General features: G+C 43.2%; 1 protein-coding gene across 3 annotated transcripts in view; it reads left to right on the forward strand.

Annotated features, from left to right (window-relative positions):
• The first annotated feature begins 5,859 nt into the window (after positions 1–5,859).
• PCOLCE2 (procollagen C-endopeptidase enhancer 2) overlaps positions 5,860–12,286 on the forward strand; it is a 202,759-nt gene continuing 196,332 nt past the window's right edge. For all 3 annotated transcript variants that reach the window (XM_079767106.1, XM_079767105.1, XM_079767107.1), the window contains exons 1-2: positions 5,860–6,164; positions 7,049–7,157. In XM_079767106.1, the coding sequence (XP_079623232.1) occupies positions 6,088–6,164; positions 7,049–7,157 (186 nt within the window). In that variant the 5' untranslated portion in view covers positions 5,860–6,087. The remainder of the gene's footprint in view (positions 6,165–7,048; positions 7,158–12,286) is intronic.

Raw genomic sequence — 12,286 nt, forward strand, 5'->3', positions numbered from 1 at the left:
TATGTATTAGGTAGATCCTCTACACCTCTCAATCTCTAGTTCAGGACAGTGTCAAACGCTGTTCCTGACTAATTTGATCAGGCAAAGACTCAAATACTCCAGAGATCACCTCTGCCTACAGACTGATAGGAATCTGACTTGAATTGCCTCAGGCAATCATCCTCAGGTATGGTGAGAGTTTTTTCCAACAGGGTGGGGCAGTTGCTTCTTCTAGGAGGGCAAAGTATTTTCCAGTAGGGTGGGTCAACTCTCTTCCCTCCAGGCAAGGGAAATATCTGTGTGGGAAAGATGTCCTCTGCTGTGTATGTGAGGGAATAACTCATCTCAGGAAATTGGGGGTGTCTTCCTTCTGAGCTCTAACCCGTGAGTCCCCAAACCTGGCTTCTGCTCACACAGCTCCAGTCCACTCTGCCCTCCCTCTGCCAGAGCACAAGGTGGGTTGCTCCACAGGGAGTTTTGTGTATTGGCGCTTTAAGAGAGTGCTTGAATTTTCAGCTGTTGCTCCCTGGCAGGCAGCAACCCCACTGCTTTTCACAGGCAGATTTTATGTGGGTTCCCTTCTCAGTTCTGGTGCTCTCTGCTGGGGGGCCAGTTTGGGAATTAGATCCCAGCAGTCTCAGTGGCAACCCCCCACAGCTGAGCTATCTCTCCAGAACTTGAGTTGCTGTCTGGGGCGCCTGGCCAGCCCTGTCACAACTCTGCCCCTCCTAGCAGTCTCTAAGAGGTCTCCACCTTCAGTCCTCAGGTATCGGGATTCTCTTTTGTTGATTATTCAGGAAATTTTTCTGTATTTTAGTTGTAATTCCAGTTTGTTTCTATGAGTGTGTCCATGCAGCAACCACTTACTCTGCCACCATTTTAATCTCTCTAGCCAACCTCCTGTTTTTCAACAGCCACATGTAGGTGCGAGACCAGCCTGTTGGATGTCTTCACCCCTCCTACAGTCTGGATGTAGATTCTTCTTTATATCCTTAGGAATAGGACTTCTGTTCAGTTAATCTTCAGGTGGTTCATAAGGTGTGTTGTTCTGTAATTTAGTTGTAATTTTGAAGTGGTCCTGGGAGGCAGTGAGCACAGTGTTTGTTTATTCTGCCATCTTGACCAGAACCACACAGAAGAAACATTTCCCCAGTATTATCTTCAGTAGAAAAGTTCTGAAAGAGCTCTCTGAACATTCCTGAGTCACATGACCCATCTGGGTGCTGGAGGACCAATGAATGGAATCAGTGATCTCAGATGGATAAAAAAATATGTCCATCCACTACAACTGCCATCTCCATGTGCACTGAGCATTATGTGCATTACGACAGGCTCCATTGGATTGGCATGCAATATTAATCAGGAACTTGAACATTCCAATTAGCCCAGGTTCAAATCCCAGTGTTTTATTTATGTTTTGCAGGTTTTGGATTAGTAGTTAACCTCTAGAAATGTCAGAATCCTCATATGTTAAATGGTGATAATTGTTCTTACTTCACAGAGTTTTTGAGAGAATTAAACGAAATATTACTGTAAAGCACTTATCACAGTTCCTGGTGTGTAACAAGTGCTCAAGAACAATTAGGGATGATGATGATGACTCATTCTGGAGTACCTTTATTGGACAAATTTTTATTCCAAATCAGCAAAAAGCAGTTGACTACTTTGTCCAGAATGGACAGATGAGTACAGCTGGTTTCTGTTAATGGATATTACATTGCCCCTTACTTTATACATAAAGACCCACTTGGGACTGTTTTTCTCAGCAAGTGGATGTAAGGATACAGGCTAACTGAACTTTGTAGATCCCTGTCATGGGCATTAATCATACTGCTCCCGCCCATTGTATTCTCAGTAGCCTTTTAATATTTGGGGGCATTCCTACAGTTGAATTATTCCTCACAAAGTGTTGAATTCCTAGCCTGCCTTGCATCAGAGATGCAGCCATGTGACACAGACATTCCAAATCATATATACTTGCATATGAGACTTTGATTCAAGAGGTCAGCATGAGGAATGGGGTTCTGTGATGAGGTTTTGTTCCATAGGTGGCAACAGAGATGCCTGGCTTTTGGTGCAGGAGTGTTGCAGGCTGAACTTCCTAGGTCAGAAATGAATCCGATGTGCTCATAGCAGTCACAATTGCAGCAAGTCGGAATACTTTCATTTAGTGCTTAGTCTTGGTGGCAGCAATAGCAACAGATTTCTCACTGGGCCATTTCTAAAGTGAAAGTTTGGCCATCCTATCTAATAAAAGAGTGATATGCAAATTGACTGTGCCTCTGCTATACCCACAAGTCACGCCTACCAGCCAATCAGGAGTGAGTATGCAAATTAACCCAACCAAGATGGCTGCGGCCATGGAGAGAGCAGGAGGCTTGGGTTTACCCAGCAATGGAGGAAGCCAAGCTTTCTGCACACCCTGGCCTGCCTTGGCCTCTGCTTAAGGCTACAAAGTTTCAATTATAGAAGATAAATAAATCCCAACAAAAATGGCTGCGGCCATAGAGTGAGCAGGAGGCTTGGCTCTGCTGAAGGCTACAAAGTTTCAATTATAGAAGATAAATAAATCCCAGATACCAGGGCCTTTGCCTGGGTTGCCGGGGCCATGGCCAGCCTTCAAACCACCACAGGCCCCTTGCCCAGGCTGCCCCATGACCCAAGGGAACCCCTACCCTGATCCGGGACACCCTTCAGGGCAAATCAGCTGGCCCCACCCATGCACCAGGCCTCTATTCTATTTAATCCTATCTAATAAAATAATAATTTGCAAATTGACCATCACTCCAACACACAAGATGGCTGCCCCCATGTGGTCAAAATGACTGCCCCCATGTGGACACAGATGGCCACCACAATATGGCCAGCAGGAAAGGGCAGTTGGGAGGGACCAGGCCTGCAAGGGAGGGCAGTTGGAGGCGATCAAGCCTGCAGGGGAGGGCAGTTAGGGGTGACCAGGCCTGCAGGGGAGGGCAGTTAGGGGCAAACAGGCTGGCAGGGGAGCAGTTAGGCATCAATCAGGCTGGCAGGGGAGTGGTTAGGAGGTGATCAGGCTGGCAGGCAGAAGCGGTTAGGGGCAATCAGGAAGGCAGGCAGGTGAGCAGTTGGGAGCCAGAAGTCCTGGATTGTGAGAGGGATGTCTGACTGCCCGTTTAGGCCCGATCCTACCTACTGGGATCGGCAGTTGGACATCCCTCAAGGGGTCCCAGATTGGAGATGGTGCAGGGCTGAGGGATCCCACCCCTTGTGCACGAGTTTTGTGCACCGGTCCTCTAGTTGTTCTAGAAAAATTAACCTTGAAACAGTTTCTTTAATTCTTTTAATGGTAATGTGAACTACCTTCTATTTTTAAATGTCTCTTTTACTGCTTGATCTAGCCTGAGTGGACTCAGTTGTTTTTCTAAGAAGTTGAACCGGTACAATTCCTCTCCAATGTTTCATTCTTGGGAGAAAGTGGGGGAGGTCTACTTCCTAATGTATGTTCACAGACATAAAAAAAAAAAAGTATGAAACTGTTAAATCTAAAAATTCTCCTTCACAAAAGTATCTACTTATGGATTTATGCACAAGAATTCAAAGATTATGGGGAGTTCCTAAATGTTGATAGTATCTAAAAAGTTGAATTCAGTCCCTCAAAAAATTAAAAATGAATCTGTCTTTGACCCAACAATTCCACTTTTGGGGATTTATCTGAAGAAACCCAAAACTCTAATTTGAAAGAATATATGCACTCCTATGTTCATTACACTGTTATTTATAATCACTAAGATATGAAAGCAACCCAAGTGCCCATCAATAGATGACTGGATAAAAACAAACTAACCTGTGATACATATATAGAATGGAATATTACTCAGCCAAAAAAAGGATGAAATCTTACCATTTGCAACAGCACATGGATAGACCTAGAAGGTATTAATCTAAGTGAAATCAGTTCGAGAAAGACAAATACCATATGATTTCACTGATGTGTGGAATCCAAAGAACAAAATAAATGAACAAACAAAATTGAAATAGACATAGACACAGAATACCAATATCTTTGCCTCTGGTGGTTGCTAGAGGAAAGGGGAATTGGAGGATTGGGTCATATATATTTTGGATCACAAGGATTATTCCACCTACCACACTACTTTTCTTTGGAGAATCCACACACAGGGTTTTTGTCCTCTCTACCTCACCCTTTTCCTACTGCCTGAACTACTCCCGGGCACATATCAATTCTACTTGGCTAAAGCCCAAAAATTGGTCTCACAGAAGTGACTTTAAACATACTTTCAGAGTCCACTTGGGTCTGTCTCAATTTTAACACATTAAGCTCCTCAACACATTTAAGTTTTATAATTTTGTTCAGAACTGTAGTTCCAAGTCAAATGTATGTTTGTAAGACCAAATAATATGGGTTTTAGTAAACTTTTAATATCACATGGTGACATCAATGTCTTTCTATGTGTCTCAAGAACATGACCATCAGTGTTGGAACCCTAACGCTTTAGTGAGGATATGGACACAGTCGTGGCTTATTTGGTTGGAGTGTTGTCCTGTACCCCAAAAGGTGGCAGGCTGTATTCCCCATCAGGGCACATACCCAGGTTGTGGGTTTGATGTTTCTTTCTCTCTTTCCCTTCTCTCTCTAAAGTAAAAATTTTAAAATCTTTTAAAAAGAAATACTGTTGCATATTTATGCTCAAATGGTTTTCTATCCATTTACGCATGTTTAATATTTAGTCTTTTAATTTTAAGTTTTGAAAACTTAGCTTACTCCTAAGAATGAAGTATTTTCTGACTATGACCATTTCAAATCATTACCAGAAAGTGAATTGAGCAATATTTTTATTTTATAATTTAAAATATGACTTTTTAATAAAATATATAAAACACTAATGCCATTGGATAGCATATTCTTGAAATGAGTGCAAAATAAACAATCATTTATTTTGCTCTTTGCTGTTTTAAAGCAATTTTTATTGGGTTGAGGAAGTATATTTTAGGATGTAAAATAGTTTGCCAAATTCTGTAATCCCCTTTTTTGAAATGTCATACAGGGTGTGGTGCCTTTAGAAAAAAATAAAAGTTGCAGTTCTTGCTGTTCCTTTCCTTCTCTATTTCAAAAATAGTAAAATAATGTAAACTCCACAGGGACATTCTGGTTCCTACTATTAGTTGCTGGGTGTCTCCACTATTAAATGTCAAGTCATTTCCTGCAGCTAGTTTTTACTTATTCCTTGCCAGGAGTGTTTATGTTCTTAATATTGTATCTCATTATTAGAAATGGAGTCTTGATAAGTACTAACATAATGCTTATTTTTATTTATTTATTTATTTTTTGCTTAGAAGGTGAACAACCCAAATAAAGCATCTAGATTCAGCCATATCCCTCTTGTGGTGGCATCAGTGTTGAAAATATCAATAAACCCATTCTCTTTTTGTTTTTCTTTTATTAGTCCCTAGTTATCAGGAAGCACTCATCTCATACACCAGTAAAACGGAAAAGAGTTAAAATCTGATAGAATCCCTCTTCTATTTCCCCTTTTCTTGCCTTAGATGTGGGCTGGTTGAAGGAGACAGAAATAAAGAAGGAACCTCAGGTTTTCCAGCAGGCGCGAATACTTTTTTTAAAAAGTAGCTAGGGAAAAACATCACCCCACCCTGTGATCATCTGTGGATTACTGAGCCAGGTCGCGCTTGGGCACCAATGGGCGGCGGTGGGCGAAGGAGGGGTTCCCTTTTCATCTCCCCACAGGCCTGCAGGCGGGATGAGATAGGGATGCGGGTCCCAGGTGCGGGGGAGGAGACGCTCGCCCGCCCCAGCTAGAGAGGAGGTGGCTGAGGCATGGGAGCCGCCCCTTCTGCCTCAGAGAACAAACGGGACATTCAGCAGTGGCCAGTGGCTGTCAGCCACTCCTTGGGGAAAGGAATCGTCGAGTCAGGCTGCTCCGCAGTCGCCGTTAAAAGCTTCCGGACCCCTCCAGCCGCGCATACCTGGGCTGCCCCGCGGCCGCGCGCGTGCGTAAGAGCGCGCACAGAGTGTCTCCAGTGCGCGCCGGGTGCGAGCCAGGGGCGTAGCCGGCGTGCTCAGCGCGGGCGGCCGGAGCGTCTCCACCGGCCATGAGCGGCGCGGGCACCTGGGTTGTGCTCGGCCTGCTGCTGGCGGCCCAGCAGTCGGGTCAGCAGCACTCGGAGAGGTAACGCGCCCCGCCCTCTCCCTCTTTCCTCCCTCGCTCTGTCCCCGCAGCCTCGGGCGCAGCTCTCCTCAGTTTGCTCTGGGCGCCCAGGGACCCAGCCTTGGGCAGGCCCCGGGCCCGGGTCCGGCCGCGGGGCTCCCTGGCCGCCGCTGGCCCGGCCACCACGTAGCGAGGGCGTCATCTGACCAGCGTCTTCCCTCCCGCAAGGAAGCGTTAGGACCCAAATCTGTGGATTTAGGCTTACTTCTGTTTTTCCCTGGAGAGACAGACTTAATTAAGCCTAGGGGGAAACTTGAGTTGCATGGTGCCCTGCTGCCCTGCGAGCCGCTCCGGCTCCCTGAAACTTAACCTCTGGGCGGCTCCAGCACCTGGGCCGAGGGACTCACTCAGGGCCAACTTTGTCACCTCCTCCATCAACCTACCTTTTCAATGGGAGGGTCTGCCAATGCCCAACGATTTTCAGAAAAGGGGATGAGAAACTTTTTTATATTAACCAGTTGCTTGTCTATCTCTAAACCATGCACATCACGTGGCCTAGTTTTCATCATCTCTCTCTCACTGCCCCTGGTTAAATTTTCCATTTACCATTTTCCTATAACATTTTACCACTGCGTAGAGAACTTGATTTCATATGGATAGATGGATGGACGGACAGATGGATGGATAGATGGATGGATAATAGAACTATCGAGCTTGTGTTATTATGATGGAGACAGGTGGCAGCTGGACGGAATGTTTTATCGGGCTATATTCTGAGAGCTAGCAAGCTCTTGAATCCCTTATATGGTGCAGGCATTTATTAATCCATATTAACTTCATCCATATTACTAGACTATACATTCTGAAGTTGACATATTTCAAATTGTTTCCCTTTTATTTCACAGACCTGTTTTCACATGTGGTGGTGTTCTTACTGGAGAGTCTGGATTTATTGGCAGCGAAGGTTTTCCTGGAGTGTACCCTCCAAATAGCAAATGCACTTGGAAAATCACAGTAAGCATATTTTAAAAGGGTATTCTCCTCGAAGTGGGTATTATTAACAACGGAAGACTGCTGCTTTTTTCCTCGGAGATCAAGATTTGGGTTAGGTACAAATGCCTGATAGTGAAATGTTGGATTTATCTCAGCTATTTTGGAGATTTCTATTAATAAAACTAGTGGTGTCCTGCATTAACAACTGGAAAGGGCACAAGATAAAGCTTGAAGGAATAAATGCTTAAAGCAGATGTGTTTCTGAAAACCCAGCCTGATTCAATATAGTTTCATGGCTTAAAAATTAAGGCTATTTTGTCAAATGTCTGTGGTAATGATTGTTAGAAGTTATTTTGTTGCCTGTGCCTTGCATAAATGTCTCCCAGTGGGGAATAGAAGATCAAAGGTAGTGCTCTCCCCTGACTACTTTATACCATTGCAGAAAAAGGGGGATGGGGGCAGAAAATGGAAAAAAATCCCAGTTAATGTTCCTGACTTGAAACCACTACTGAAGACAACTGAAGAATGATTTCACATATATGTGGAATCTAAAGAACAATATAAACGAACAAACAAAACAGAAACAGACTCATGGATACAGAAAACAGGCTGATGATTGCCAGAAGGGAAGGGTATTGGGGGACTGGGTGAAAATGTGAAGGTTTAAGAAGTGCAAATTGGTAGTTATAGAAGTCATGGAATATAAAGTACAGCATAGGGAATGTAGTCAGTAATATTGTGCTATGTACGGTGCCAGGTGGATCTGGAAATATTAGGGGAACACTTTGTAAAGTATATGGTTGTCTAACATCTATGTTGTACATCTGAAATGAATCCTATATAATAAAGAGGTAATATGCAAATTGACCATCACTTCAATACACAAGATGGCCACCCCCATGTGGACACAGATGGCCACCACAAGATGGCCAGCAGGGGAGGGCAGTTGTGGGTGATCAGGCCTGCAGGGGAGAGCAGTTGGAAGGGACCAGGCCTGCAGGGAAGGGCAGTTAGGGGTGACCGGCTGGCAGGGGAGGGCAGTTAGGGGCAACCAAGCCAGCAGGTGAGGGCAGTTGGGGGGGACCAGGCCTGCAGGGGAGGGCAGTTGGCGGGGACCAGGCCTGCAGGGGAGGGCAGTTAGGGGTGACCAGGTCTGCAGGGGAGGGCAGTTAGGGGCAACCAGGCCTGCAGGGGAGGGCAGTTGGGGGGACCAGGCCTGTAGGGGAGGGCAGTTGGGGGCAACCAGCCCTGCAGGGGAGGGCAATTAGGGGTGACCCAGCTGGCAGGGGAGGGCAGTTAGGGGTGACCAGGGTGGCAAGAGAGGGAAGTTAGGGGTGACCAGGCCAGCAGGGTAGGGCAGTTAGGGGCAAGCGGGCCGGCAGGGGAGCAGTTAGGCATCGATCAGACTGTCAGGGGAGTGGTTAGGGGGTAATCAGTCTGGCAGGCAGAAGCAGTTAGGGGCAATCAGGCATAGGGAATATAGGCAAGCAAGTGGTTGGGAGCCAGCAGTCCTGGATTGTGAGAGGGATGTCCAGACTAAATGGGCTGTCGGACATCCCTCGAGGGGTCCCAGATTGGAGAGGGTGCAGGCTGGGCTGAGGGACACAACGCCCCCAGCCCGTGCACGAATTTTGTGCACTAGGTCTCTAGTACAAAATAATATTGAATATAAAATAAATAGATAAATTAGCAAAAAATGAGAATAATAACCTGGGGGATTAAATACCAAAGGCTAATAAAATGTCCATGCTGGTTAGTAATGACATCGATTATGCTGAGCCAAGATAAGACATCAGATTTAGAGCCATCCAGCTTTTATAAAGTGTCTGGATTTAGAATCGGCTACATTGAGTCATCTTTCCAGTCAGCATAGTAGTGACTGTTTTCTTCTTCATTCTTTGGTTGTTGGCAAGTTGTTTGGTAATTGAACACATTGGTTCACTGAGACCTTCATTCATTCAGATAGTGCCACTCACAGATTACGGTTTTTAAAAGTAGCTACCTCTTATTGAGCACTTACTGTGTGCCAGGCATTGTGCAATGTAATTAACAAGAATAATCTCACTGAATGCTGCTAATCACTCTTAAGAAAGTAACATTATTATCCCCACTTTTATAGATAGGGAAACTGAGGCCTAGAACATGATATAAAATGACTTGATCAAATATTTGGTAAGTCCAACTTTATGTAAAGTGAAGCCTGTTTTGCATTGAGGCATTCCTACTAGGAAGGTCATTTGATAGCCATAATATAAGCCATGGCTCTTAGATGCATTGGTGTCCTCCTATCCAATGCCAACTGTCTGATGAACTGGCACAGATTTCATTATGTTATTGTAGCACATGGGGCCAGAAGAGCTTAAATCATAGAAAATAGCTTTGAAACATTGATATTAGCATAAATGTGAAATAAAGCTCTGAAACAAACATAAAAATAACCTGTCTTTTAAATAATAATTGTGTTCCAATTGGAATTAAATGGCTGTAAGGTAAAATTGATTCAATAAATTTAATGACTGAGAGGCATCATGTACCTAAAATGGAAGAATTCATGGCTGACCATTCTTTTGGGGTATTAGGGGACATAATTGGTGTGACTTTGATTGTGGCTTGGGGGATGGGGTGAAAATTTTCTTTGGTAAAGAAGTGGTGTGCTTCAGGAGAGGCCTGCCGCTCATTCCTTTATGTGGGGGCAGAGGAAGTGTAATGGATACTCCATTTGGATGCCGTGTAAGGCATGTGGGCTTAGCAATCAGATGTCCCTAGACTCAAATTCTCATTGTATCACTAATCATTTGTGTGAACAGGATTTATCTCCTCTAAATCTCAAGACTGTTGTGAAATAAAATGAGATAGTACATGTACTAGTAAAGCGCTTCGTCTCAGTACCTGGGATATAATAAGTGCTCAATAAATGTTAATCATCGCTATTTGAGGTGTTTATTTTTTCCAAAATTTTTTTATTGATTAAGGTATTACATGTGTCCATATCTCCCCATTGCCCTCCTACCCCACTCCCATACATGCCCTCACTCCACTCCCCAGTGTCTTGCGTCCATTGGTTATACTTATATGCATGCATACAAGTCCTGTGGTTGATCTCTTACCTCCCGTCTTCCCGCTGTAATTTGACAGTCTGTATGATGCTTCTCTGCCTCTTTATCTATATTTTTGTTCATCAGGTTATAATGTTCTTTATTATCCATAAATGAGTGAGATCATGTGGTATTTTTCTTTCACCGACTGGCTTATTTCACTTAACATAATGCTCTCCAGTTTCATCCATGCTGCTGGAAATAGTAAGAATTCCTTCTTTTTTAAAGCAGCATAGTATTCCATTGTAGATGTACCACAGTTTTCTAATCCACTCATCTGCTGATGGGCACTTAGGCTGTTTCCAAATCTTAGCTATGGTGAATTGTGCAGCTATGAACATAGGGGTGCATATATCCTTTCTGATTCGTATTTCTGGTTTCTTGGTATATATTCCTAGAAGTGGGATCACTGGGTCAAATGGGAGTTCCATTTTTAGTTTTTTGAGGAAACTCCATACTGTTCTCCACAGTGGTTGCACCAGTCTGCATTCCCACCAGCAGTGCACGAGGATTCCTTTTTCTCCTCATCCTCGCCAGCACTTGTCGTTTGTTGATTTGTTGATTATAGCCATTCTGACAGGTGTGAGATGGTACCTCATTGTCGTTTTGATTTGCATCTCTCAGTGATTAGTGACTTTGAGCATGTTTTCATATGCCTCTTGGCATTCCTTATGTCCTCTTTCGAAAAGTATCTATTTAGGTCTGTTGCCCATTTTTTGATTGGATTGTTTATCTTCCTTTTGTTAAGTTGTATGAGTACTCTATAAATGTTGGAGATTAAACCCTTATCGGAGATAACATTGGCAAATATGTTTTCCCATGCAGTGGGCTTTCTTGTTGTATTGTTGATGGTTTCTTTAGCTGTGCAGGAGCTTTTTATTTTGATGTAGTCCCATTTGTTTATTTTCTGTTTAGTTTCTATTGTGCTAGGAGCAGTATCAGTGAAGAAATTGCTTTGGCATATGTCTGATATTTTGATGCCTGTGCATTCCTCTAGTATTTTTATGGTTTCATGTCTTACTTTTAAATCCTTTATCCATTTTGAGTTTCTTTTTGTGTACGGTGTAAGTTGGTGGTCTAGTTTCATTTTTTTGCATGTATCTGTCCAATTTTCCCAACATCATTTATTGAAGAGACTGTCTTGACTGCATTGTATGCTCTGGCCTCCTTTATCAAATATTAATTGAGCATAGTGGTTTGAGTCAATTTCTGGGCTCTCTATTCTATTACATTGGTCTGTACGTCTGTTCTTATGCCAGTACCAGGCTGTTTTGAGAACAGTGGCTTTGTAATACAGCTTGATATCTGGTATTGAGATCCCACCTACGTTGCTCTTCTTTCTCAGGATTGCTGCAGCTATTCGAGGTCTTTTTAAAAAAATTTTTATTCCAGATGAATTTTTGGAGAGTTCTTTCTAGGTCTGTGAAATATGCTGTTGGTATTTTAATGGGGAGTGCATTGAATCTATAGATTGCTTTGGGTAGTATGGACATTTTAATGATGTTGAATCTACCAATCCATGAACACAGTATGCTTTTCCATGTATTTATGTCTTCCTCTATCTCTTTTTTCAATGTCCTGTAGTTTTCTGAGTAGAGGTCTTTTACCTCCTTAGTTAAGTTTATTCCTAGGTATCTTAATTTTTTTGGTGCGATGGTAAATGGGATTGTTTTCTTAGTCTCTCTTTCTGTAAGTTCACTGTTGGTGTATAGAAATGCCATAGATTTCTTGGCGTTAATTTTGTATCCTGCTACATTGCCGAATTCATTTATTAAGGCTAATAGTTTTTTGATGTAGTGTTTAGGGTTTTCTATGTATAGTATCATGTCATCTGCGAATAATGACAATTTTACTTCTTCTTTTCCAATTTGGATGCCTTTTATTTCTTCTTTTTCTCTGATTGCTGTGGCTAGCACTTCCAGTACTATGTTGAATAAGAGTGGTGAAAGTGAGCATCCCTGTCTTGTTCTTATTCTTAGGGTAAATGCTTTTAATTTTTGCCCATTGAGTATGATTTTGGCTGTAGGTTTGTCATATATGGCCTTTATCATGTTG

This window comes from Cnephaeus nilssonii, assembly GCF_951640355.1.
Source record: "Cnephaeus nilssonii genome assembly, chromosome: 3".
NCBI classification, from domain to species: Eukaryota; Metazoa; Chordata; class Mammalia; order Chiroptera; family Vespertilionidae; genus Cnephaeus; species Cnephaeus nilssonii.